Source organism: Ciconia boyciana, chromosome 26, assembly GCF_034638445.1.
Source record: "Ciconia boyciana chromosome 26, ASM3463844v1, whole genome shotgun sequence".
Taxonomy (NCBI): Eukaryota; Metazoa; Chordata; class Aves; order Ciconiiformes; family Ciconiidae; genus Ciconia; species Ciconia boyciana.
In genome coordinates, this window is record NC_132959.1 from 445,020 (window position 1) to 470,001 (window position 24,982).

Below are 24,982 nucleotides of genomic sequence, written 5' to 3' on the forward strand. Positions count from 1 at the left end.
GGCCTCGAAGGGACCAGCAGGGCCAAGCGCGAGCGCGGCGCAGACCGCAGGCTGAGCACAGCAGGTTTATTCAGTGCTGGCAGGCAGCAGGTTTATTCAGTGTCATCCCCGGCAGCGCCACGGACGTCCGCAGGAGCTGGCCGCCGGCAGCGTCCCAGCAGAGCCTCCCTGAACGTGGCCCACAGGCCTTCACTGGCGGGAGGTGCGCTCCTCTTCCTCGTTTTCCAGCTCGTAGGCGGGCCGGTAGCTCTCCCGGCCCCGGGCGTCGGTGTAGCGCAGCGCGGGGTTCTTCAGCGTGTTGGCCGTGCTCCCCAGGGAGGTGTAGCTGCAAGAGGCAGAAGGCGGCTGCAAGGCTGCGTCCGGGGGCATCGGCCGTGCCGAGCAGGGAGGGCAGCACCGGACACTCACCCCTTGTCGTAGAGGACGCAGTACGGGACAAAGAGCTTGCGCAGAAACTCCCAGATGTCCCGGTAGGTCCAGTCCTGCAAGTGGAATTGGGCAGAGATTGCCGCAAAGGCAGGCGGGCTGTCATCTTGCCCCCAGGGAAGCCAGCCGGCCCCCCCAAGAGCACACGGGAGAGCCGGTCCCCGGGACCCCAGAGCACACCCGTCCCTCCCAGCGCCTCCCCAAACGGAGAAAAAGCCCTCGGCGGGCAGGAACGAGCCCTGCCTGACAGCACCAGGCAGCTTGGCTGCAGCGAGGGGCACCCACGGCCGCACAACGGGGCTGGAGATGCCCTGGGAAGAGGGCGAATTGGGAGGGAACCCCTCCGGGACGGGCGTGGATTAGTGCCAGTTCCAGCCCCGTCGCTTTAATCTGCCAGGCTCACTCCCCCGCTGAGCTGGGACAGCCCCGAACCGAGACTGGGCGGAGGCCACGTACCAGCAAAGGGTTCACCCGCATGTACTGGGGCCAGTCGGGGTCCGTCACGCACAGGGGCGTCAGGGTGCGCGAGTAGGGGTCCGTCCGCCGCGTCCCCATCAGGACAGCCTCCAGCTGCGGCTGCTGCTCCTTCAGGTGGAACAGGGCCTCCCGGATGGAGCCCTCCACCGTGCAGAGCTGGATCTTGTACCTGTGCAGGCAGGACGGGCAGCTGCCTGCCGGGCCACGGGAGACACTGCTCATGTCCCTGCCCAGCGGGCTCACCCCTCTCTGCCCCATACCTCTGGACGGTCGCCTGGATGAACTGCTCCATTTCAGGGAAGGGGGACACGATGCGGATGTAGAGCACCTGCAGCTTCTCCTGCCTCGCCGGGTACCGCCTGGGAAGAGACCCGTCGCAGCTGGGCTCCGGCAGACGGCGACCGGAGGCAGGGCAGCCGCTCACTCCCCGTGAGCTGGGCCCCAGGAATCCGCTTGTGACCCCGGAGCGGGGCAGGAGAGAGCCCTGGAGCCCCGGCCAGGGCCCGCGGGACCCCCTCACCCCTGCCCCAGGCCGGGCCGCTGGAGCCCCGTGGCCGGGTACCTCTCCACGGCGGCGTGGACGAGGTGCAGCAGGGCCGTGCAGTCCTTGCCCCCGTTGAAACCCACGCAGAGCTGGGCCAGGCTGTACCGGTCCAAAGCCTCCTCGATGGTCCGCAGTGCTGCTGCCACCTTCTGCCCCAGGGCCGAGCCTGCTGGGAGGAGACGGTCGGTGCCCACCCAGGGCCACGCCGCCTCAGCGCTGCCCCAGGCCTGTGGCACCTCACCCTCCGGGCACGTCTTGTCTCCAGACACACCGCGGAGACACGGCCGGCACCGCAGCCTGGAGCCAAGAGCTTGCGCAACCCGGAGGTCTGTGCCACGGATGGGACAGGGATCCTGCCTGCACGGGGGAACCGTGGCACCGCTCCCCCTAACAGACGCCGCGCCCTCAGAGACTGGCACCAGCTGGCCCTAACTGGGGTTAGGGGTGCCATTCCCACCTGCGTGGGACGATGCCCATTGCAGCTGCGGCGCCAGCGAAGCCTCAGCACCCTTCAAGCCCCCCAGCACACCAGAACGGGCAAGCTCTGCTCCCGGGCCGGCCTTCCCACTCCCCCAGCCCCGGCTCCAGCGTCTCCATGGAGGTATCGAGCCATGATGCGGCACCGCTTCCCTGTACCTGACTCAGCCAGGCCATAAACCTCCACGGCTGCTGGCGAGACACAGTCTGTCACCAACGGCACGACAACACCTGGCGGCAGCTTCTCCATCAAGAAGCGATACGCTTCCTCCAGGTCCCGCTCCGACTCCGAGTCCAACGTCAGCTTCACGCGGTAGTAGTTGTTGGCCCAGTCTGGGTAGGAACCCAAGCTGACGCGGCCCTGGAAGGCGGCATCGGCCTGGTCCAGCACGGGTGCGATGAGGATCTCGTCGGCCGCCACGTAGATGGCACGGGAGTGGAAGCAGGTCCGCTCGCTGCGGAAGAGGTGGGCGAGGCCATCCAGGGCGCGCTCCATCAGCGCCGGGATGCCGGGGAAGATGTAGACGTTGCGCACGCTGACCAGCGGGTACTTGAAGGCGCTGCCCGTGCGCCCGTCCGTGCCGTAGTTGAGGCAGGAGGACTCGGGGACGCGAGCCAGCTTCATCTCGGGGCACTGCGCGTCTGTCTTGCCAAAGAACTTGTGCACCAGGGCCACCAGCTCGGGGTGGGGGGCGACCCTCTCCCCGAAGGCCCTGGCCACGGCCTCGAAGGTCACGTCGTCGTGCGTGGGGCCGATGCCCCCCGAGGTCAACACGTAGGTGAAGCGGGCGGCGAAGGCGGCCACCTCGCCGGCGATGGCGTCCACCTCATCGGGCACCACCGAGATCCGGGCCACCCTCACGCCCAGGGCGCGCAGCCGCCGGCACATGAAGAAGGAGTTCGTGTCCTGCGTGTGACCCTGGGGGGACGGAGACACCCGTGACGGCGGGGCGCCTCGGGCCCACCAGGCCCCGGCCCGGGAGCAGGCCCCGGCCCGCCCGCCCCGCGCAGGCCCAGCCCGGCTCCGGCCCCGGCCGCACCTTGAGGATCTCGTCGCCGATGACGATGATGCCGGCGGTGGCGGCGGAGCCCCGGGCCGCCGCGGGGCCGGAGGCCGCCATGGGGCGGGAGGCGGCGGCGCGCAGAGCCCCGCCCGCCCGCAGCGCCCCCCGCAGCGCCCCCCACATGGGCCCGGCCGGCCACCCCCGCCCGGGCAGGCCGCGACACCGCCCCGCGCTCTCATTGGTCGAGCAGCATGCCCGTCACGAGGCGCTATCAGCACGGATTGGCGGGGAGGCGGGACCCGCGGGGACGGAACCATCTCGGCGGGCGGGGACGACGCCCGCTCCCCCTCTGGGGCCGTGGGTCCGCCCGGCGGTGGCACGTGCGCCTCCCCGAGGTACCGGGAGCTCCTCCCACCCGGCACCGGAGCCCTCCCCCCAGGGCCCTCCCGCCTCCCCAGGACCCCTCCGCATCGTTTCGCACCCCCACCACGCCCCAGGAGGCTCCCACCCCCTCCCAGGCACCGGGAGACACCCCCCCCCCCCCGCACCGGGAGGGGCTGCACCGGGGAAGCCCTTCCCTACTCCCCCGCCCCAGTCACCGGGAGCAGACCTGCACCACCCAGGCAGGACGCTCTGAGACACCGGGAGCCTCTCAACACCCCCCGCCCCGTCCCCCGTGTCCCCCCACAGCAGGCGGGAGCTCCCAAACATCCATTTATTGAAGCTTCGGGGTGCGCTCAGGCCCCCCGGCACCGGGGCCGAGCCGCCGCGGCAGCGCCCAGCACACGGCACCGGGGGGCACGGGCACCCGCCGGCGAGGCACGGGGCGAAGCCCCCTGGGAATGCCGAGGAGGAGGGGGAGGAGGAGGACAGGAGGAGGAGAGGAGGAGGAAGGTGCTGTCTCAGCTCGGGGGCTTCGGCAGGCTGGGGGTCGCTCACTTCTCCGGCTTCTTGGGCAGCGGCCGGCGGAAGAGCAGGATGTGGGGCTCTGGGGGGACAGGGCCGGTGTCAGGCCGGGTCCCCCGGCTGCCGCCCGTCCCCCCGCGGGGCTCACCTGGCTCGTGGATCATGTAGTGCACCCAGCCCTGGCTCTGCTGCACCCCCAGGTTCCGCCACTCCGACTCCGACAGCAGATGGGTCTTGGGCACCAGCTTGGCGATGTCCTTGGGCAGCATCACGTGCCTGCGCCCCCGCGCCCCTCAGACCGGCACCGGGGCGCCCCGGGGAGCGGCACCCCCCGGGGACCCCCACCCCCGCCCTGCCGGGGTGATACCTTACCCCCCCCGCCCCCGGTCGGAGATTCCCCACCGAGGAGCTGTTACCGGGACCACCCCCCTGCCCTGATACGGAGCTGTTACCGGGACACCCCCCCGCTCCCTTCACCGGGGACCCGTTACCGGGATAACTCCCCTCCCGCCCCACCGGGGATCCCCCCCCCAGCGAGCCGGTAACGGCCTCCTCCCCCACCGGGGAACCGTGAGCGGGACAACCCCGCCCCCTCCACCAGGGAACCGTTACCCACATAACCTCCCTCCCGCCCCACCGGGGAACCGTTACCGTCCGTGTCCCCCCACCGGGGAACCGTTACCGGGACACCCCGCCCTTACCAGGCAGGCGTTACCGGGACACCCTGCCCCCGCAGGGAGCCGTTATCGGAACACCCCTTCCCCCGCCCTCCCCGGGGATCCGTTCCCAGGACAACCCCTTCCCGCCCCACCGGGGAGCCGTTACTAGCCCTACCCCCACCCGCCAGGGAACCGTTACCGGGCCACCCCTCCACCACCCGGGAGGCGTTACCGGGTCCCCCTCCCCGCCTCACCGGTACTCGAACTCCTCGTCGTCGTACTTGTCCGAGTAGTAGATCTGCTTGTGCGCCATGCCGGCGGGCCGCGGTCCGCCCCCTTCCCGGCAGCCCCCGCCGCGCCCCTCGCCTCAGCGCCCCGCCGGGCCGTTGGCACCCCCGCCCCCCACGGCGCTTTCAAACGCCGCCGCCCCGCGCGCCCATTGGTCGGTGCCGCACGGCGGGCCGCGCGTCACGGGGCGGAGCGGGAACCCATTGGTTGGCGCTCGAGCGGCGGGGCGGAGCCGCGGCGCCGCTTCCCCGCGGGTCGGGCACCGCCCGCTATTGGCCCGCTCGTCACGTGACGGGGGTGCGGTGAGGCCGCGCTGGAGGGCGTGGGCCGGAAGTGAGTGGCGGCGCGGCGGGGGGAGGGCGGGCGGTGCGGGCGCCGCGGCCGCCGGGACCGGAGGAGACCGGCGCGAGACCCATGGTGCCCCGGTGAGCGCGCGGGCCGGCCCGGGGCGGGGGGGCCGCGCCCGAGGGCCGCGGCGGGGTCGGCGCGGCCTTGCGCAGCCCCGCGGGAGCGGCCGGGCCGTGCGGGCTCCCCGGCGGCCGCGCAGGCCCCGGACTCCTGGGGCGGGCGAGGCCCCGCGGTGCCGGGCCGTGCCCCGGGGAGCCCCCGCGGCGGCGGTGCTGCCTGCGCTGAGTCCTCCCCGCTCGCCGGCGCGCACCGCTCGCCGCCACTACCTTCCGCGGAGCCAGCGGGGGTCCCGCCGCAGCTGCCCCCGGGGCCCGGCGCCGCTTCCCCGGCGCCGTGGGGGCCGGGCCGCCCTTCCCCGCTGCCTCTGCCTGCCCCCCCGCGGGGGAGCCGAGCGGGGGGCTCGGGCCCGGCCCGCTCCTCTGGGCGGCCCAGCCGGGGCCGGAGGCGGCAGCGGTGCCGGGCTGTGCCAGCCGCTCGATCGCCTCGGGGCGACTCCGGTGCCGTGGAGCCCCCGGCGTGGCGGCCGCTGTGCGTGCCCAGGGCCGCTCACTGGGCTCCGGCTTGCGTCGCCCCATCCCGGGTGCTCAGGGATGTGTGCCGGTGTGGTACACGGGAGGGAGGCCAGCTCGAGGGACGCTGTCAGGCCTGGGGAAAACCCCCGGACCCCAGACTGGCGTGACCCCCGGGACACCGGCTGGGCTCGGAGGGATCCTCGGCCTCCACAGTGCCTGGGTGCGCCGTCCCGCCTTCAGCCCTGCCCCTGCTTCGATGCTTCGGAGGAAGGCAGGGGATGAGTACCCGGAGCAGACCCAGCTGTTGTGGATGGGGTAGATATTCCCCCTTGCAGGCCTTTGTCTTCCCCGCTGGCAGTGTGTTGTGCCCGTCCGTTGCGGGCTGTCCCAGCTTCTCCGGTTGAATCTCTCGCGTGGGGTCACCCACACACTGTGCTGGCCTGGGGAGACCCTGGACACGGGGTCCGAGGAAACGTGACCCGGGCCCTGCCTGCCAGGTTGGCGCTGCGGAAGCCCGTGGGCAAAGGGCAGCTCTCAGCGGCGCTCCCTGGGGACGCCAAGGCCTCGGCCTGTTCCAGAGGGGTCAAAGACATCATCTCTTCCCAGCCGAGCAAGGCCTGAGGATCCACCCACAGCCCTTTGGTGGGGGAGCACCGTGGCTGGGCTGCCTGTGCCCGCAGGGCAGCGTCCCCTCTTTGGGGAGGGACACAACTGGGCCCCAAGGAGGCTTCAGCGAGGCTGAGCACCCTGGATTGGGGTCCCGATCCTCCTTCCCTGCCGCCAACCTCAGTCCCCAGTGTCCAAAGGGCCTTGTTGCTGCCTTTGCTTGGCAGCGAGTGCCCTGGTGCGGTGCTGCCTGCCCTGCCCAGATCCTCCTTATCTCGCTGCCTCCCGAGCTAATCACGTTAGCACCCGCCTGGGCTCCGGCGCTGCCTTCGCAGGCCCCAGATAAGGGCGCGATTGCTGCAAGGAAGTAAATCGTGTTTGCTGCCCTGCACTGCTCGGCTGGCCTGGCCCCAATTGCATCGGCTGGATGGTGGGGGTGGGAGTGGGAAGGGCAGCGGCTCCGGAGCTGTTCGTGCTTCGTTTGCCTTGTTTTCCCCTCGCAGAGCTTCCTGTCCCTCCTTGTTCCCCTCTCGTAGCCTCTTTCCACAACTCCCTTCTTCACCGCTCCCCTGGGGAGGAGGGGGCCGCAGCCCCGGGGGCTCTGCGTGTCCTTTTGCGGCAGGGTGCCAGCCGAGGGGGTGGCATGTGGGCGCTGCCCTCTGGGCTGCCTTCGCTCTCCCCCCTTGCGTGTGGCCATCTGGGCGCTGGTTTTGGGGCCAGGCAGGGATCAGCTCCGACGCTTGTCTTGGGTCATGGAGTGGCGCTCGGTCCCCGACACCGTTAGCTGGTGTGGGCAAGGTCTGAGCAGAGCCAGGCTTGGCCTCGTGCTCTTGCCCCGGCACATCCCAGCTCCGTCATCCCTCGGATGGGAAGCAGGAGGCTTCCCTGGCGCTCTCGCCCCATGTGTTGGCAGCGCGTCGCGCGGCTGCTACGGCTCCGTCTGCCTGTGGTCAGCGAGGAGGAGCAGGGTCTGCCTCTTGGCGCCAGGGCCACCACCTCGGTGGTCTGGGGCAGGGCTGGCTAACTCCCTGTTTGTCCCTGAACCGCAGGTCAGAGTGCCAGACGAGAGGGGCTGTGTGTTTCTGTTCCCCGCCCAGGGCCTGCCCTGCCCTCCGCCGGCGATGGAGTACGTGGTAAGGACTTCGGTGGAGGGCTAGGTGGCTTCGGTGGTGGATCCTGCCTCCCCTCTCTCCCCGCTGGCAGGGCCCCGACCTCCTCCCCCAGGTCTCCGCTGGTGTCTCCTGGCCTCTCTTCTGAGCAGCGGAGAGGTTGCGCGCAGGAACGCGTAGATGCTGTGTGATGCTGTCGTGACGTCTGGGGGGAAAAAAACCCAGCTGTTGGCTGGATTCGAGCATTTTTCTTTGCTTCCCCCCTGCCCCAGAGGCTTGGGGACGGCTCCACTGCGGCTGCTGTTGGACTGAGGGGGTCTCCCGCCCCAGGCGAGGCGTGTACGTGCAGCAGCGGCCGGTGCGTGGCTGCCTGCTCCTCGCTGCAATTTCTTGCCAAACCACTGGCGTGTTCCAGGTCTCTGACTCAGCTCCCAGTTTGTGTTTCCTGGGAGGATGTTGGGCGCTGGCCCGGTAGCGGGGCCCCGAGCGTCCCCTCTCTGCTCCTCTTCCTCGCCCTGGGCTGTGCACGAAGTCCCAGCCCCAGGCGCCCGAAAGTAGCCTGCGTCCCTCTGCCCCTCCTGCGCGCGGGGAGGATCTGGCCGATCCGGTGCCTCTCCTTGCTGCCGGGGCACGAGGAGCGGCTGGGCCGGGACGTGTCCCGGGAGCTCCTCGGGGGTGGTTGTTCTGGCTGCTCCGCTCGTCCCCCGCTGCAGGGGCAGGAGCTCGCTGCCGGCCTGTCTGGCAAGGGGAAGGGCTGCTGCCTGCTGGATGGGGCTCAAGGGCTGCCTGTTCAGGCAGGGCTGTTGTTCCGTGGCTCTGCACGCGTCTCGGTTTGCCTTCTGTGCTTTGAGCCTGCTGGGAAGGGGTCTTTGATGCCCTGGGGTGGGCTCTGGGGCTGAGGGGGCCGTGGCAGTGGCACCTCCGGTCTCCGAGGGCTGGGAGCGACAATACGTCTTGTCCCCAGCCGGTGCAGGCTGGCAGGGTGACGTGGGCCGGCTGGCCTCAGGAGGTTCTGATAAAATCAGAAATTACTCCATTTTATAAAAGCAGAGGCCTGTCTGAGCAGGGGGCTGCGCCTCCCAGGGTGTGCCAGTCCCTCATTCCGTGGCGGGGACGGCTGCTCCGGGCCTCGTCACCTGTCTGGGTGACAGCCAGGGCCTGGGATGGTGGGAAGGGGCCGAGGAGACCCCCCTGCTCCTGCGCAATTCCCTCCCGCTCTTATCCCGGCAGGGCCCTGGGAAGTGTCGGGGCTCACGGAGCCCGTGCTGCCGTGCTGGGGGACCCCAGCCCCACGTCCGCCAGCGGCCGAGCCCTCGTGGCAAACCCCGCTGCCCCGTGCCCGTTCGACGCCGCCCAGCTTGGCTCCCCCCGGCAGCCGGGGGCTGCGGCTGGCCCCTCACGGGGCTGGCGGCTTCCTGGCTCTCTGGTCCCAGGCTTCCTGCTTTTCTTTAGAGCAGCGGCGCTGCCGGCCACGGGAAGGTCACAGCACCGAGCGGCTGGGGGGCCCCCGGCGGGGACGAGCGCTTCGCGGGACGGCTGGCACGGGCTCTCTGCGCCCGTGGGACCACCGCCGGCGGTGGCTGAGGTGGGGGCTGGTGCTCGCGGAGGCGGTGTGTGCGGCCGAGGCGATGCTCTGGCGCCAGGAGGAGGCGGGTGACGGACCCGCCGTCGTGAGCCGCAGCCCCTCGCGCCGCGCAGGAGGCTATATCCAGCTCCGTCCTGGCTTCCATTTCCCCGTCCCCGTGGCGGCATGCCAGCATTTGGGAAGCGGGGCAGGCAGCCACCAGTGCCGAGCAGTGCCCCGCAGCGGGTCCAAGCAGGGAGAGCCCTTCCCTTGGGCTGGATTTACCCGGTTTTGGCTCGGTGGCCGGTTTTGTGGAGCGCCGGGTGCCTGGGAAGGCCCCGGCCCATGGCGGGCCAGAGGGGTTGGGCGCCGCGGGGCTGCCCGAAATCCCTGCTTCAGCCCACGGGAGGTGGAAGAGGGGAGAGCTCTTGCCCCCTGGGGAGCCTGGTGCGGACGAGGCCGTGGAGAGCAGCGCAGGTGTGGGCAGCGCGGTCGGGCCGGCCCGAGGTCCCGCCGGCATGCTGGTGCGTTGAGGACGGGGAAGCGGGGGAGACTTACCCCTGACGCCCCCCACCCGCTGGCTCTGCCGGGCTCCCTGCGGTAGAAGGGGCCGAGGTTTGCCCCCCGGCACGCTCTCGCCACCCGCTCCCGCTAGCTCCGCCTGTGACCTTGATTTTTCTGCTCCAGATAGGCGCTGGGTCCCCACCCCTCGCCGGGAGCCCCTCCTGCGCTGCGCCCCAGCCCGCACGCAGCCCCCGCCACGGGCAGAGCCTGCCCTGCCGCCCGTGAGTCAGCACGGCCCTTCCGATTAGCGGCAGCCCCTTCTTCTCCTCTCCCGGGAGGAGCCGCCGCTCAGCGCTAGCCGGGATGCGGGAAGCAGCAGCAATTAGCAGTAGCCGCCTCTCCTGCTGGCTCCCCGCTGCAGCCGGGAGCCCGCGCTGAGCCCTGCCTCGCCCGGCGGACAGCCCACCTGTATCCTGCTCCCGGGCATCCTCCTCTTCCTCCCACCAGCCCTCCGGGCGAGATCTGCGCCTGGAGCCGCGCTCTCGAAGGACTCGATGTCCCTGCATCCCAGGCGGCTGCGAGCACCGGTGGCATCTCAGCGTCGCGGCCCCCCCGGCTTTGGGTGCCGCTCCCCCCGGCAGAGCCCGGGGAGCCAACGGCGGCCGCCCGCCACCGGCACGTGGGTTGCGTAGCGCTGGCCGCCACAGAAGGACCTTGTTCGCTCCTGGACGGTGCTCGGAACGGGGCTGGGCTGGGCTTGGATGCGCTCTGTGGCTGCCTTGTCTCAGGGCTTTAAATATTCATGCTTTTGATTTCCTCTTAGCGGCTGGCAGCGCAGGGGCTGGAGCGAGCCGGCTGGGGTGGAGGGCAGCCCTGCCGGACCCGGCGGCGGGGCAGAGGGGGCCGGATCCGGCCCCGGCTGAAGACAATGGGATTTGTTGCCGGCCTGGTGCAGGAGTGGCGTGGGGCCGTGGGGCTTGAGGATCTCCAGACCGGGGGCTGTGTTTGCTGAGCCCCCCTCCCCGAGCCAGCGGCTCCCTGGGGCGTCGCCGCGGCCCCGTTTCCTCCGCGGCGGGAGCGGGGGGTCGCTCTGTCTGGCTGGATCCGCACATCCTCGCTGACGCCGATCACGATCGATCGGCTGCAACGGCGCGGAGCTGGGCAGCCCCCGGACACGCTGCCTGGCGTCCCGGGGCCGGCTCTCCCTGCCAGCCATGCCAGGCTGGCGCGGGCCTGGCACGGATCTCGGCCGAGGCTTCTTCTTGGGGACGGCTTCCCGGCGGCGGCAGGCACTCGGACTCCCCATGGGGCCCCCGTGAGACCCGGCCGGCTGCCTCCACCCCGCTGCCGCACGGGCCGGGCCGTCCCCGGCCCTTCTCACCTCTCTCCGGCATGGATCTCCTGCAGAAGAGCAAATACAGCCACCTGCGGAACGAGTCCGTTTCCTCTCTGGAGGAGGCGGTGGGGGGCCTGGGGGTCCCGGCCTCCCCGGTGGAGTCCCTCGCAGGCACGCGGTCTCTGCCTGGCTCCCTGTCCTCCTCCTCCCTCGGCCCCTCGGCACCTCTCGGGGAGCTCTCGCCCGAGTTGGAGGACAGCCCCACCACCCTGTGCTCCTTCTTCCCCAAAATGGCCAACTTGAAGCTCTCGAACCCCGCCAACCTGCTCAGCCTGCGGGGCTCCTCAGCCGGCAGCAGCCCGGGGGAGCCTGGCCCTGCCGGGACGCTGGCACCGGCACCGGGGGGGGCTGCCGGCCCCGACTCAGTGGGACCTGTCGCTGTCTGTTCCCAGGATATGAACAAGCTGAGCTGCGGGAAGAAGACGCGGGTGGAAGGCGGCCAGCTGGGGGGTGACGAATGGACCCGCCACGGCAGCTTCGTCAATAAGCCCACCCGCGGCTGGCTGCACCCGGATGACAAGGTCATGGGCCCCGGGGTCTCCTACCACGTCCGGGTGAGTGCTGGGGACGTTGCGGGGCGTGGGAAGGGTCATGGTGGGGATTTGGGGACCTCCTGGCGTGCTCCTTGGGGGTGGCAGGTGGGCAGTGGGATTCCCGGGGAAGTCACTGCTGTGGAGCCGGGGGGCTCAGGCCCCCGTCCCCGGCTGCGTGGGGGGCAAACCCCAGTGCTGCCCAGGCTGACCCTGCTCTCTCCCCCAGTACATGGGCTGCGTGGAAGTCCTCCAGTCCATGAGGGCTTTGGATTTCAACACCAGGACGCAGGTCACCAGGTGAGCTCTGCCTCTCCCCAGGGGCTGCCACTTTTGGGGGGAGGGGGGGGGGGGTCCAAGCCCTGCACAAGCCCCTGGTGGCATGTGGGGCTTTCGGTGGGGGCCAGGCTGCCTGCAGCCCCATCGAATATTAACGTCAGCGCGCTTCCCCCGCTTGAAGAGCTGTGGCCGGTGCTGCCCAAGGGCTTTCCGTTTGTCACCCTGTCCCTTCTGCGCTGGTCCCCGCATCCTTCGCCCCGTGGTTGGGGGTCACGGGGAACGGAGAGGGCAGGCCCTGGGGGGACTGACACCCTTCTGTGCTCCCCGCAGGGAGGCCATTGGGCTGGTGTGCGAGGCTGTGCCCGGTGCCAAGGGAGCTGTGCGGAGGAGGAAGGTGAGGCTGGGCTGGGAGCTGCCGGAGGAGCACGCTCGCCCATCTGGGCACGAGGCCGAGGGCCGGATCCCAGCCCAGCTGGCCGTGCCCGGGCTGGGCAGCCTGGGGCTCTGGTCTCCCACCGTGGCTCGGGCCAGCGGAGCCCGGCAGGAGCGGTGGTGAGGAGGAGGTGCCTGTCTCCACTGGGGGGGGGGGGCAGGACGTGCCCTGTCCCCCCACAGCCGGGCTGTGTCCGGCCCAGGGAGCCCTTCCCCATGCTGCCATTTGCCCCCAGCCCTGCGGCCGCTCCCTGAACTCCATCCTGGGCAAGAGCAACCTGAAGTTCGCCGGCATGCCCATCACCCTGACCATCTCCACCAGCAGCCTCAACCTCATGGCTTCTGACTGCAAGCAGGTGAGAGCGCGGAGGTGCCGGGGGCTGGGCGGCTGGCTTTGGACGAGCAGGAATCCCCATGTCCCCCACCCCGGGCCCTGCTGGGGCAGGGGATGTCCCCAGCCTCCCTAAGGGATGTCTGGGTGGGCTGTGTGACCTGCTGAGTGCCCACCTCCCCGCAGTCCCCAGGGGTGACGAGGTCGGAGCCATACCCTGCATGCTTTGCAGGACCTGTCCTGGAGACTGAGAGACCCTGGGGCCAGGTCTCCTGGTTTTGACCCCGCTCTCGGTGGCCCTGTTGGTGGCCCAGCCCTTTTGCTGGTGGCCTGTGGCTCATAACCAGGACTCTGGAGGCTTGTAAGCCCCCGTGCTGGGCTAGCCCCAGGAGGAGCGTGGCAGGCAGGAGGTGCCTCCTCCGGCTGGGCGCCAAGGAGCTCCTGGCTGCATCCAACAAACTCTCTGCCTTGCAGATCATTGCCAACCACCACATGCAGTCCATCTCCTTTGCTTCTGGGGGAGACCCGGTGAGTACGCAGGGTCCCCATCCGCGCGTGTCCTGCCCCATGCTAGGGATCGGTGCCTCCCCTGCCCTCTCCCCGAAGTCTCGGGCACTGCGCTCCCCAGCAGCCCCGTCTCACCACTGGTGTCTCGCCCACAGGACACAGCCGAGTACGTCGCCTATGTTGCCAAAGACCCCGTCAATCAGAGAGGTGAGGCTGCTGCCGAGGGTCCTAAATGCCAGAGCCCCATTTTGTGGATGTTTAGGTGCAGCTCAGTGTGGCGGGGAGGGACTGGGTCCCACCATAAGCTTCCTTACAGCTCTGGGTGCATAGGGCAGGCTGGAGGGGTGGGGAACTCAACGTTGGGGTTCCACGCTCCCATCCCACCGTTCCCTCCCCAGCCTGCCATATCCTGGAGTGCCCCGAGGGCTTGGCGCAGGATGTGATCAGCACCATCGGGCAGGCCTTCGAGCTGCGGTTCAAGCAGTACCTGAAGAACCCCCCGAAGCTGGTGACACCCCACGACAGGTAAGGGCAGGGCTGTGTGGGAAGGAGGAAGGGTGTCCAAGATTGGTTTTGGAGAGGGGATGCAGCCGTGGCTGCTGTCAGCTGCTCATCTGTGCCATGCCCTCCCAGGATGGCGGGGTTTGATGGCTCTGCCTGGGATGAGGAAGAGGAGGAACCAGCCCCTGATCACCAGTACTACAATGACTTCCCCGGCAAGGAGCCTCCCATCGGGGGGGTCGTGGACATGCGGCTGCGGGACGGGGCTGCTCAGACCCCCAATCACTTGGGGGCCACGCTGGTAAGGCTCTGGGCACGTCGTCGTGGGGAGGCTCCACATTACAAGGGAGATGCAAGGACCCCGACTGGGCTGCGGGCTCTTTGCTCAGGGTTTTTCCCCTACGAGAGCCGCAGCACGTCTCCCCAGCACCTCTAGCAGCCCGGGGTGTGGGGAGCAGGAAGGGACGGGGAGTGCAGCGGGGCTCACCACCCGCCTCTTCCCGCAGCCCGTCGGCCAGACATCCGGCGGGGAGTACGACCCCCGGAAGCAGCACGCTCCTGCCCAAGGTAACGTGACGGACGTGGCGGGTCCCCGTCTGCTTTCCTGGACCCCAAGTGCTCTGACAGCGGGCACTGGTGTGGGGGCCAAGGCAGGCTGGAGCCCTGCTGACCACGGTGCTCTTGGCAGCAGGGAGAGAGAAATACCCGGCTCCGGCGGGCGCGTCCAGCCGCACAGACCTGTTTGATGACCCGTCTTACGTCAACGTGCAGAACATGGACAAAACACGTCAAGCGTCGGCCGCTGGCACCCCTGCGACGGCCAACGGCAGCGCCCAGAGAGACCTCTTTGACATGAGTGAGTGGGACAGCGGCCGCGGCCGCGCCGGGGCTGGGGGCGGGTGGCCATGAGGTCAGTCCCGGACCCCCCGCTCCTCTCTCCCTGCAGAGCCCTTTGAAGACGCCCTGCGTGTCCCCCCGTCCGTGCCTGTAGGGCTGCCCCCAGCTCAGGTGGTGGCCTCCATGGAGGAGCAGCTGAGACGGGAGCCCTGGTACCACGGGAAGATGAACCGCAAGGAGGCTGAGAAGCTGCTGAAGGTGAACGGAGACTTCCTGGTGCGGGAGAGCACCACCACCCCGGGCCAGTACGTGCTGACGGGCTTGCAGGGTGGGCAGCCCAAGCATCTGCTGCTCGTCGATCCCGAGGGAGTGGTGAGTCCACTTAACGTCTGGGGGACAGAGCTTGGCACGCCTGGGGGGGGCTGCAAGAGCCACCGGGGCATTGGGCTTCCCCGCCGCTCCTCTGGGGATGCCTCTGGGCTGGCTTGGGGAACGGAGAGGGCCCGGGGGGTGAGAGCTGCTCCTCGGGGGACGCCTCTGGGCTGGCTTGGGGAACGGAGAGGGCCCGGGGGGTGAGAGCTGCTCCCCCCAGGTCGGTGCCCAGCCCCTGGAGGCTGGTGGCTTTGGCCTCCTGCAGGCATCGGCAGCCTCCCGAGCGTCCCTTCCCTGACCCCCCCCAGGTGCGGACGAAAGACCACCGCTTCGAGAGCGTCAGCCACCTCATCAGCTACCACATGGACAATCACCTGCCCATCATCTCGGCCGGCAGCGAGATGTGCCTGCAGCAGCCGGTGGAGAGAAGACTGTGAGCGCCCGGGGGCCCCGGTGCGCAGCCCCCCGGCCCCGCTCCCTGCCCCAGGGAGCCCTCGGACTCTCAGTCGGGTGCTCTGCCCGGGGACTGAGTGTGGACTTGGCCGGGGACGACGGGTCCTGTCCCCCTCTGCCAGGAGGAGCTGGCGGCCGCGGGCAGCGTGGCGTGAGCTGCCTGCAGGGCGGGGGGCTGTTCTTGCCAAAGCCCCTGCCTCCTCCCAGCTCCAGCCTTTGCACAGCAGCTCAGCTCCTACCACAACCCGGCCTCGCTGCCGCGCCGTGGCCGCTCTCGCGCTTACCGGCGGGAGCATGGGCTCAGGGCTGGCGAAGCCGAGCCCGCGCCCGAGCCGGGGGGGCAGCCCGGCCTCGTCCCCTGCCCACGGGCCGTGGAGGGGGGGGCTGCGGGGGGCTCCGCTCCCCCAAGCACAAGGCCCGGCCGGCCCCACACCGACTGTACCCGATCACTTTACGTGTTAACTCTGTGCCTTGACCCCGCAGGTCCCACACTCTTATGCAATGCCGCGGGGCGGGGGGCCGGGGCCAGAGCCCCCCCCCCGCGCTCCCAGCCCCGGCCGTGCCCCTTCCCGGGACGTGCTCCTCTGTCCCCCCCTCCCTGCCTGCTCCCCCCCCCGGGGTCCCGGCTGGGCACGGCCGGCTCCGGTAGCCCCCGGGGGGGGGCGGCGGGAGGGTCCCCCCCGCCCCTTGCATGCACGGTGTTACTCGCCCCAAGCCAAAGCGCAGCCCTGCCCTCGCACCCTGGGCCCCCCGGCCCCGCTATACCAAAGGAACCGGCAGTTGGTATTAAAGTTGGTATTTCTCTAGGCCCTGGCTGTGTGAGGGGGGAACACCGGCGGGGGAAGCACCGGGCACACGGGCCCCCCGCCCCTGGCGTCGGCGTCGTCCCCGTCCCTTCCAGCGGCACATGGTTCTTTCCCAGCCTCCCCCCCGGGCCTTGCAGATGGTCCGTCCCGCTCTCCCCTACGGGTGCTGCGCGTGGTCTGACCCGCTCTGCTTTACCCCGCCCCAGCGCCCTGTAGTTGGTCTGTCCCGCTTCTCCCCCCTCCAGGGCTTTACACATGGTTTGTCCCGCTGCCCCCCCTCCCCCGGCGCGCTATGTTTGGTCCGCCCCCCCCACCCCCCCCCGCCGGGCGCGGGGTGGTCGCCTCCCGCGCGCCCTCGCCCCGCCCCGCGCGCGGTGATTGGCCCCGCGCGGGTTCCGGTTCCGGTCGGGGGCGCCGTGCGGAGGAGCGGCGGCGGGGCCATGGCGCCGGGCCGGCTGTGAGGGCCATGGCGGCTCCGCACGCAGAGAAGCTGGAGGGAGGCGTCCCGGCCCCGCCGCCCCCGCCGGGGCCCCCGCACCCCGCGGGCAGCGCCGCCGCCGGCGGGCCCGGCCGGAAGCAGGGGAAGGCAGGTGAGCGCGGGCGACCGGGCCGGGCCGGGCCGGCGGGAGGGGGGGGGCACCGGCCCCGGCTGACGCGGCCCCGCTTGTCCCCGCAGGGCTGCAGATGAAGAGCCCCGAGAAGAAGCGGCGCAAGTCCAACACGCAGGTAGGGCCGGGCTCCGGGCGGCGCCGGGGCCGGGGCCGGGGCCGGGGCGGGCGCAGCCCTGACCGCCGCCTTCTCCCCGCAGGGCCCCGCCTACTCCCACCTCTCGGAGTTCGCCCCGCCGCCCACCCCCATGGTGGACCACCTGGTGGCCTCCAACCCCTTCGAGGATGACTTCGGGGCCCCCAAGGTGGGGGCGGCCCCCGCCCCCTTCCTGGGCAGCCCGGTGCCCTTCGGCGGCTTCCGCGTCCAGGGGGGGATGTCGCCGCAGGTGCCCCCCGGTTACGGCGGGGGTCCCCAGCCCCTGCGGAGGCAGCCCCCCCCCTTCGCCCCCGGGCAGATGGGCCCGGCCTTCAGCATGCCCCCCCAGAACCCCGGCTACGTCCAGCCCGGGGGCATGAGCTTCCCCGGGCAGCCCTTCAGCCAGCCCCTCGGACAGAACTTCAGCCCCCCCACGGGGCAGCTCATGCAGGGGCCCGTCGGGGGCTTCGGGCCCATGATCTCCCCCACCATGGGGCAGCCCCCCCGGGGGGACGTGGGCCCCGGGCCGGCCCTCAACCCCCCCGGGGGGCCGGCGGTGGCCCAGCGCTTCAGCCAGCCCGGCAACCTCTTTGGACAGTCGCCCATGCAGCGCCCCGGGCAGAGCATGCCCCCCCTGCCGCCCACCGCCAGCCCCTTCCCCGGGGCCGACCCCGGCTTCCCCGCTGGCGGCGAGGAGGGGGGCAAGACCCTCAACCCCCCGCCCAGCACCTTCGCCCAGGAGCAGCACTCGGGCTCCCCCGCCGCCGTCAACGGGGCGCAGCCCGGCTTCGCCCCCAACAGCGCCGGCCGCGGGGCCGGCACCCCCGACGCCAACAGCCTCCCGCCGCCCCCCCCCGGCAAAGCGGCCGGCGGTTCGGGTCACCAGCCGCCACCGGGGCTGGTGTACCCCTGCGGGGCCTGCCGCAACGAGGTGAACGACGACCAGGACGCCATCTTGTGCGAGGCCTCCTGCCAGAAATGGTTCCACCGGGAGTGCACGGGGATGACGGAGAACGCCTACGGGCTGCTCACCACCGAGGCCTCCGCCGTCTGGGCCTGCGACTTCTGCCTGAAGACGAAGGAGATCCAGTCCGTCTACGTCCGGGAGGGCATGGGACAGCTGGTGGCCGCCAACGACGGCTGAGCCGCCCTCCCACCGCCGTGTACAGCTTCCCCCGCCGATTTAGGACCAAACCCCCGTTTTTGTAGCCGTCGCCCCCCCCCGCCAGCCAGAGAGACGGGGCCGGGCTCTGGCTGCGGCCCCTCACCGGGCACCGGCTGCCGCTGGGACCTGCCGTGGGCTCCGGGCCGGTGCTGGCCACGCCGTTGCCGGCCCTTTGCTGCGGGGGAGGCTCCGGTCCCGGTGCACCGGCCCTCGGGGGGCTGAGGCTCCCCGGTGCCGCCCTGGCCCTTCCCAGTTCTGCCTGGTGGGGCCAGTGCCCTTGTGTGTGGGGGTGATCCGGTCCCCACCGCCATCCGTGACTCCCTGCGGGGCTGTGCAGTGGTCCCGGTGCCCCCCTCCACATGCTCGGGGCAGTCCCGGTGCTCGGGACGGTCCCGGTGTCCCCCCGCCCCCCCCCCCCCGTCCTTTTAACCGAGCGTTAATGGAAACTTTTGTACCGTCGCTATAAAACTCTGAAACCCGCGTGTCCGTGTCTGGCTCCGCTCCCACCGGGGTTGGGGGGGGCGGGAGGGGGGGGTGTCCGGTACCGGCGGGGCCCCACATGCCCCGCCCCGCCCCATCCCATTGGTCCGTGGCGGCCGCCGCCCGCTCCTATTGGCTGTTCGCGTCACGTGCGCGCCCCTTCCCGAGGGCGGCGACCGGCACCGGGGGAAAGTTACGGGCGGGACCGCGACCGGCACCGGGCACAGGTACCGGCCGTGCGGGGCCCGGGGGTGCCGGCCCCGGGCCGGGGGCGCGCAGCGGGGCTGCGGGCACGGTTTGAACGGGCATCGCCCGGTGCCGCGGCCGGAGGGATTAGGGGTGGCGTCACCGGCGGGGCCGTTACCCCCCTGGCCGGTTCCGGGTCCTCCCGGGGGAGGGTGGGGGGGTGCCCGAGGTTCCCCCTCCCGGTACCGCCGCCTTCCTGCGGGGCCGCGGCAGCCCGAGCGGGGCCCCGGTGTCCCCGGGCCGGGCCCCGCGTCCACCTGCCGGGCGGCATCACCCGGCTAAAAATACCCGGCGGCGGCGGCGGCAGCTGGTGTCGGGGGGGGGGACACGGGGGGGGTGGGCCGGTCTTCCCGGGGCAACCGGTGCTTCGGCCTGGGGCAGCTCCCTGCAGCAGCCGGGGGTCCGCAGCCGCGGGCAGGGTTTGGGGACCGGCCGTAGCGGGGACCCCGGCGGTCGGTCCGTCCGTCCGTCCATCTGTCTCCTTGCAGGTGGCTCTGGGCCGTCCCCATGGCAGAGAAATCGGACTCCCGGGACTCGGACAGCAGCTGGGTGCTGGCGGGCAGCGAGGTGAGGGCTGGGGACACCCCGGGGCAGCACCCCGCGACCCGCCCAGGGCTGCGGGCACAGGGAGGCAGCCGGGGGTCGGGGCCGAAGGTGCCACCCGCCCCCCCCTTCGCCCAGGGTCTGCCCGTCGACACGGTGGGCCCGGAGCAGGATTTGGCCTCCCACGGGGCTGAGGATGAGGAGCCGGAGGAGGAGGAAGGCACCCAGGACGCCGTTACAGGCAGGTGGCAGCCGCGGGGACGGGGCAGAGCCGGTGTCCCCCCCGTGCCGCCGGCTCACCGCCACTCTCTGCCTCTCCCCAGCCGTGGCCGCAGCCGCCTTCCCCGGCCAGAGCCAGCGCCCCGAGGGCAGCGGGCTGGGGGTAAGCCTGGGGGGCTGGGGTCCTGCTCACCCTGTGGGGACACGTGACACCCCAGCACCTGTGTCCACAGGACCCGGAGGAGTGTTGGGACCCCGGGGCCGGGACAGTGACCACCCCAGACGGCTCCGCAGAGCCTGGCGTGCCGGATGGCGGTGAGCAGGAGGAGCCCGAGGCCGAGGCCAAGCCGGGACCCTGCCCTGACACCCCCAAAGCAGGTCAGGCCCTCGCAGGGGACCGGCCCGGGGGGGTCCGTGCTGGCAGCGCTGGGGTGCAGACCCTCCCTGGACGTCCCCCTGTCCCTCCCCAGGGCCACCGACAGAGGAGGGGAGCTGCACCAGCAGCGACGATGACGTGGAGGGGCTGCGGCGACGGCAGGGCCACGAGCCCCGTCCCCGGCCGCCCCCTCCTGTGGCTGCCCCGCACCGGGGGACACCGGACGCCGGTGCCGAGGACGGGCTCAGCATGAGCAAGTACCTGCTGGGCGCCTTGGCGCTGGTGGCCGTGGGGCTGCTGATCGTCTCTGGTGAGTGGGGGTCCCAGGGGCAGGGCGGGGGTCCCAGCAGCAGAGCAGGGGTCCCAGTGTCCCCTTCATTGTCCCTTCCTCTCCCCAGGTGGCATCTACGACCCTGCGGATGGTGAGTACGGGGACCGTCCTGCCCAGGCAGGGTGCAGCCCTGCGGCAGCCTGGATGTATGGCCGCGGTCGGACATCCCTGTCCCGCTCCTCCCCAGGCCCCGTGGAAAGCGTGCTGAGCCGGGACGTGGTGGCCGAGGAGCAGGAGTCACCGCTGCCTGCCGACGGTGATGTAAGGAGGGGGGTCTGCAGTGGGGCTCAGCCCCCCTGAGCTGGCCAAGGGGAGGCGGCACCCCCAGGGCTCCCATCCTTCCCCTTCCCCAGGACGGGCAGCAGAACCCCCCCGCGTCGGACGCCAGGGACCCCCAGAGCATGCAGTCTGTGAGCCTTCTCCTGGACAAGCTGGCCAAGGAGAACCAGGAGATCCGGCTCATGCAGGCAGAGCTGCAGGTGGGTGAGCATGGCCGTGCCCGGGGAAGCCGGGTGCCGTGTCCCGGTGTTGCTCTCCCACCTCGCTCACGGCCCCCCGCTCCCTCCCCCTGCCCCAGGCCCACAAGGAAGAGCTGCGCGCCCTGCTGCAGAAGAGTGAGGGCGAGGCGGCAGCGGCCGGGGCGCAGCAGCAGAGCTTGGCCGCGGAGAACGCGCGGCTGCGCGCGGCGCTGGAACGGGAGGCCGCTGCGCTCCGTGATGCCCGGGCCGAGGTGCAGCGCCTGCGGGCTGCGGTGACACCGGGAAGCCCCGGGGCCGGGGAGCCGGCGGCAGAGCAGCCCCCCGGCACAAGCGCCACAACCCGTGGTGAGGACGCGGCGCGGCAGGAGGGTGCCCGACGGCATGGCTGGCTGGGTTCGGTGCGGCAGGAGCTGGCGGGTGCCCTGGAGCGGGCGCGGGGCCCCGGGGGTCTTGAGGGGCTCATGGAGGAGCTGAGCGCCCTGGAGCAGCGCCTGGGCCGGGAGCTGGAGGCGGAGGGGGCTGAGCCCTGGAAGAAGCCGTTCAAGGTGCAGAAGAAGGAGAGCAAGCAGCACAAGCGGCACGGTGCCGGGGGGGGCCCCCACGAGCGGGAGAGGAGGGAGCAGGGCAAACCCCACGGGCACGGGAAGGACCCCCGGCCCCCCCGGGAGCACAAACCGGGCAAAGCCTGGGGGAAGCCATCATACGGCCCCCCCCAGCGTGGCCCCCACGAGCAGCCCTCGCTCAGCCGGTACCGGGCACCCCAGGGCTGCTCAGGGGTGGCTGACTGCGCCCGCAAGGAGGGCCGAGAGGTGCTGGGGGCCGCGCTGGAGCCAGTGCAGAAGACCCAGTTCCTGCGGCTGCTGGAGGGCTTCATGGGGCGGCTGGGCTGGGGGGGGCACTTCGGGGGGCTGGCGGCACGGCTGGACGGTGCCTTCGGGGCCGACGGCACCTTCGCCCACGACCGCCTGCGCTTCGTCGACTTCGTGGATGATGTGGAGGAGCTGCTGGAGGAGGTGGCGCGGCGGGAGCGGGGTGACGAGGAGGCGGCCGATGGCTTTGAGGAGTACGTGCTGCGGCATTACGCCGGGGACGGCGGGTGAGCCGGGGCAGGCGGTGCCGGGGGGTCCCGGGGGGCTGAGCCCTGGCACCCCATCACAGCCCCCCTTCTCTTGCAGCACTGCCGGGAAGGAGCGGGGCCGGAGAGCCGGACGGCAGCACGGCACCAGGGGGTAGAGCCGGGGGGCAGCGCCGTAGTGTGCCCACCACAAGCCTTCAGCCAGCGCCCCCGGGCAGGGGGCTCCCCACGGGTGGTTTTTGGGGGGCGGGGGGCTGCCGTTGCACCCGACCAGATGCACTGTGTGATGCTGCACTGCCACCACGCAATAAAGTCACCGCTGGGCAGAGCTGTGCCGGTGTGGGGAAAAAGGGGGTGCTGGGGGGGAACAGGGGGTGCAGAGGGAAAACGGGATGCTGGGGGGAAGAGGGGGTGCTGGGGGAGAAGAGGGGGTGCTGGGGGGAACGAGGGGTGCTGGGAGGGAGCAGGGTGCTGGGGGGAAGGGGATGCTGGGGGAAAGGGGGTTCAGAGGAGGAACAGGGGTGCTAGGAGGAAAGGGGGTGCTGGGGGGGAACAGGGGGTGCTGGGGGAATGGGGTGCAGGCGGACAGGGGGTGCTGGGAGGGAGCAGGGTGCTGGGGGGAACGAGGGGTGCTGGGGGAACAGGGGTGCAGGCGGAAAGGGGGTGCTGGGAGGGAGCAGGGTGCTGGGAGGGAGCAGGGTGCTGGGGGAAAGGGGGTTCAGAGGAGGAACAGGGGTGCTAGGAGGAAAGGGGGTGCTGGGGGGAACAGGGGGTGCTGGGGGGAAGGTGCTGTTTTGGGGTGCCCCGCCCCCCCCGCGCTGCGCGGCGCTGTGTCGCCCCGCCCGGCAGGGGCGCCGTGAGGCGGGCGCCTCTCCGGGGGCGGAGTCAGCGGCGCCGCGCCCCGCCCTCCTCCTCGGGCCGTACCACTCGGCTCCCCCGCGGCGGGGGGGGGGGGAGGGGTGGGGTGGGTGGGAGGGGTGGGTGGTGTCCGCGGGGTAGGGGCGGGGCCAGTCCGGATCGGGCTCCCCCGCGCGGTGGGCGTGGCCGAGGGCGTGGCCGGGCGGGCGGATGGCGGCGCCGCGCGCGGTGCTGCTGCTGAGCGGGAAGAGGAAGTCGGGGAAGGATTTCGTGGCCGAGGAGCTCCGGAGCCGGTACCGGGGGCGGGGCTGGCGCCGGGGGGGGCGGGGCCGGCGCCGGGGTGGGGGGGAGGCGGGGCGGGGCCGGTACCGGGCGGGGCGGAGCCGGTACCGGGGGGCGGGGAAGCCGGGATCCGGCCGGGTGGAGGCGGCCGGTGCCGGTACCGGTGGCCGTCCCGCTGACCCCTCTCCCGCAGGCTGGGCCCCGACGTGTGCACCGTCCTGCGCCTCTCCGGGCCGCTCAAGGAGCAGTACGCCAAGGTACCCCGGCCCTGCCACGCCCTGCCACACCCTGCCATGCCGTGCCATGCCACATCACGCCGTGCCGTGCCACGCCGAGCTGTGCCGGGACGTGCTGTGCCACGCCGTGCCACGCCACGTCACGCCGCACCATGCCGAGCTGTGCCACGCCGTGCCGTGCCACGCTGCACCGCATCACGCCATGCCGCGCCGCGCTGTGCTGAACTGTGCCATGCCCCACCGTCGCGCCGTGCCGAGCCGTGCCTTGCCACGCCGTGCCGAGCCGTGCCTTGCCGCGCCGTGCCGTGCCGTGGCACGGGCCGTGCCTGCTGACCCCCTCTCCCCGCAGGAGCACGGCCTGGACTTCCAGCGGCTCCTGGATGCCAGCGCCTACAAGGAGACGTACCGGCAGGACATGATCCGCTGGGGCGAGGAGAAGCGCCGCGCCGACCCCGGCTTCTTCTGCAGGACGGTGGTGGAGGGCGCGGTGCAGCCGGTGTGGGTGAGCAGTGTGGGGGATGTGGGGGGCGTGGGGGGCACGGGGCGGGCGCCGACGGAGCCCCCGCGCAGGTGGTGAGCGACACACGGCGCCTCTCGGACGTGGAGTGGTTCCGGGACGTCTACGGGGACGCCGTGCAGACCGTGCGGGTGGTGGCCACCGAGGAGACGAGGAAGAGGAGGAACTGGGTCTTCGTCGCCGGTGAGCGAGCGAGCGAGCGAGCGAGCGCTGCTTCCCCCAGCACGGTGCCAAACCCCGGGGCTGCGCTGGCACCACGGCTGCCCCACGGGCACGGCTCCGCCGCCTCTGCCACCGTCCCCTGGCTGTGGGAGCCGGAGGTTTTAGATAAAGCCCCCCAGCTCTGCGGGGGTGAGGCTGCGGCAGGCGGGACGGACGGACGGATCCTGACCAGCCTCGGGGGCCTCACCCGGGCTCTGCTCCTCCCCAGGGGTGGACGATGCTGAGTCCGAGTGCGGCCTGGACCAGGGAGTGGCCTTCGACTGGGTGATCACCAACGACGGGGACGAGCTGTCCCTGGACGAGCAACTGGAGACGCTGCTGCGGTCGCTCCGCGGCCGGCTATAGCTCGGTGACCCTCTGCCAGGGTTTGGGGACCGCGTCCCCCGTCCGGCCCCGCGGCATCCCCCCTTCCGCCTCGCGCCAGCCCTCCCTGCCGTGCAAATAAAGCTCCGACACGGAGCACCGCTGCCACCCCGGGTCTGTGTCTCACTTCCCTGACGGGGGGGACACACCTTCACACGGGGCCGGGGGACACGGAGCTGGGGGACAACGGGGCCGGGGGACACGGGCGATGCCCCTCTGGCTGCGCCCTCGCCCCCCCCCCCTCGTGGGCTCCCCAGCTTTGGGGGGGGGCAGAGGTACAGCTCTAATTCCCGCTGCCCGGGCGGGGGGGTCACCAGCTGGGTGCTTCGTGGTGAGTTTTAATAGGCTTCCGGCGGCCAATTCCCCCCGGATCATCCGCTTCCCAAGCAGCCCTAATACCTGCTCCTCTCCCGCAGCAGCTGGGCACGGCCGGGGGGGTGCTGGGGACTTGGGGAGGGGGATTCGGGTCCTGTCCCCTGCACCCCATCTCTGTAGCGGTGAGCCCCATGTCCGGCATCACCCTGATCCCCCTTGGGGACATTGCGGGGGTTGGGGGTGGGGGGCTGGGGACGTGGGGTGACCCATCGCACCCGCTCCAGCTGCTGCCCGTAATCTCCAGCCTCCATAAGGGGATTAGGGGGTTTATATAAGGGAGGCAGCCCCTCGGGGGGTCGGGGGGCTATGGGGCCACCCAGGGTCCCCCGAGGGGAGCGAGTCACCCCACGGGGGACCCGCAGCCCCCTCCCTGTGCCGTCGAGGGGGGAAGCCGGTGGGCGTGGGGGGGTCCCCACGGGAGGGAGGGTGGGTGGGTGGAAGCGGTGCGGGGTCGTTCGGGACTTGTAGTCCGCGGGGGCGCCGGTACCGGCGTCCCCGCCCCCCCCCGCGGACTACAAGTCCCGAACGACCCCGCAGAGACGC

General features: G+C 71.8%; 6 protein-coding genes across 19 annotated transcripts; 4 read left to right on the top strand and 2 right to left on the bottom strand.

Moving 5' to 3' along the window:
• Window positions 1-65: 65 nt before the first annotated feature.
• On the bottom strand, window positions 66-3,260 carry FLAD1 (flavin adenine dinucleotide synthetase 1). 4 transcript variants are annotated; one of them, XM_072847050.1, is made up of 7 exons: window positions 2,965-3,143; window positions 2,084-2,843; window positions 1,466-1,613; window positions 1,164-1,262; window positions 883-1,072; window positions 409-482; window positions 66-325 (listed from the first exon to the last, which is right to left on the bottom strand). In XM_072847050.1, the coding sequence occupies exons 1-7, from the start codon at window positions 3,109-3,111 to the stop codon at window positions 190-192; spliced, it is 1,554 nt and encodes a 517-aa protein (XP_072703151.1). In that variant the 5' UTR covers window positions 3,112-3,143; the 3' UTR covers window positions 66-189. The 4 variants fall into 4 exon arrangements, with proteins under 4 accessions (XP_072703151.1, XP_072703150.1, XP_072703149.1 ...); XM_072847049.1 differs by having other exon boundaries at window positions 1,466-1,616; XM_072847048.1 differs by having other exon boundaries at window positions 2,084-3,260.
• Window positions 3,261-3,629: 369 nt separating this feature from the next.
• Window positions 3,630-4,905, bottom strand: CKS1B (CDC28 protein kinase regulatory subunit 1B). Its single transcript, XM_072847057.1, has 3 exons — window positions 4,748-4,905; window positions 3,983-4,110; window positions 3,630-3,916 (listed from the first exon to the last, which is right to left on the bottom strand). Exons 1-3 carry the CDS (start codon window positions 4,804-4,806, stop codon window positions 3,864-3,866), a joined length of 240 nt encoding a protein of 79 aa, XP_072703158.1. The 5' UTR covers window positions 4,807-4,905; the 3' UTR covers window positions 3,630-3,863.
• A 208-nt stretch (window positions 4,906-5,113) lies between these two features.
• SHC1 (SHC adaptor protein 1) lies at window positions 5,114-15,929 on the top strand. 6 transcript variants are annotated; one of them, XM_072847046.1, is made up of 13 exons: window positions 5,114-5,206; window positions 11,273-11,434; window positions 11,640-11,710; window positions 12,020-12,083; window positions 12,358-12,477; window positions 12,927-12,980; window positions 13,115-13,166; window positions 13,358-13,484; window positions 13,566-13,761; window positions 13,967-14,027; window positions 14,149-14,316; window positions 14,407-14,669; window positions 14,978-15,929. In XM_072847046.1, the coding sequence occupies exons 2-13, from the start codon at window positions 11,276-11,278 to the stop codon at window positions 15,104-15,106; spliced, it is 1,464 nt and encodes a 487-aa protein (XP_072703147.1). In that variant the 5' UTR covers window positions 5,114-5,206; window positions 11,273-11,275; the 3' UTR covers window positions 15,107-15,929. The 6 variants fall into 6 exon arrangements, with proteins under 6 accessions (XP_072703147.1, XP_072703146.1, XP_072703142.1 ...); XM_072847045.1 differs by lacking the exon at window positions 5,114-5,206 and adding an exon at window positions 8,588-9,001; XM_072847041.1 differs by lacking the exon at window positions 5,114-5,206 and having other exon boundaries at window positions 10,483-11,434.
• A 283-nt stretch (window positions 15,930-16,212) lies between these two features.
• Window positions 16,213-18,317, top strand: PYGO2 (pygopus family PHD finger 2). Of its 2 annotated transcripts, XM_072847051.1 has the most exons (3): window positions 16,380-16,518; window positions 16,605-16,654; window positions 16,737-18,317. In XM_072847051.1, exons 1-3 carry the CDS (start codon window positions 16,395-16,397, stop codon window positions 17,814-17,816), a joined length of 1,254 nt encoding a protein of 417 aa, XP_072703152.1. In that variant the 5' UTR covers window positions 16,380-16,394; the 3' UTR covers window positions 17,817-18,317. The 2 variants fall into 2 exon arrangements, with proteins under 2 accessions (XP_072703153.1, XP_072703152.1); XM_072847052.1 differs by lacking the exon at window positions 16,605-16,654 and having other exon boundaries at window positions 16,213-16,518.
• Window positions 18,318-18,466: 149 nt separating this feature from the next.
• On the top strand, window positions 18,467-21,905 carry PBXIP1 (PBX homeobox interacting protein 1). Of its 4 annotated transcripts, none has more exons than XM_072847036.1 (11): window positions 18,467-18,544; window positions 19,052-19,130; window positions 19,245-19,347; window positions 19,430-19,488; window positions 19,559-19,703; window positions 19,796-20,011; window positions 20,100-20,123; window positions 20,220-20,293; window positions 20,386-20,511; window positions 20,610-21,607; window positions 21,687-21,905. In XM_072847036.1, exons 2-11 carry the CDS (start codon window positions 19,071-19,073, stop codon window positions 21,742-21,744), a joined length of 1,863 nt encoding a protein of 620 aa, XP_072703137.1. In that variant the 5' UTR covers window positions 18,467-18,544; window positions 19,052-19,070; the 3' UTR covers window positions 21,745-21,905. The 4 variants fall into 4 exon arrangements, with proteins under 4 accessions (XP_072703137.1, XP_072703139.1, XP_072703138.1 ...); XM_072847038.1 differs by having other exon boundaries at window positions 20,610-21,574; XM_072847037.1 differs by having other exon boundaries at window positions 19,559-19,640; window positions 19,763-20,011.
• Window positions 21,906-22,605: 700 nt separating this feature from the next.
• PMVK (phosphomevalonate kinase) lies at window positions 22,606-24,172 on the top strand. 2 transcript variants are annotated; one of them, XM_072847055.1, is made up of 5 exons: window positions 22,606-22,737; window positions 22,920-22,983; window positions 23,312-23,464; window positions 23,533-23,662; window positions 23,910-24,172. In XM_072847055.1, exons 1-5 carry the CDS (start codon window positions 22,655-22,657, stop codon window positions 24,044-24,046), a joined length of 567 nt encoding a protein of 188 aa, XP_072703156.1. In that variant the 5' UTR covers window positions 22,606-22,654; the 3' UTR covers window positions 24,047-24,172. The 2 variants fall into 2 exon arrangements, with proteins under 2 accessions (XP_072703156.1, XP_072703157.1); XM_072847056.1 differs by lacking the exon at window positions 22,920-22,983 and having other exon boundaries at window positions 22,642-22,737.
• Window positions 24,173-24,982: the final 810 nt, after the last annotated feature.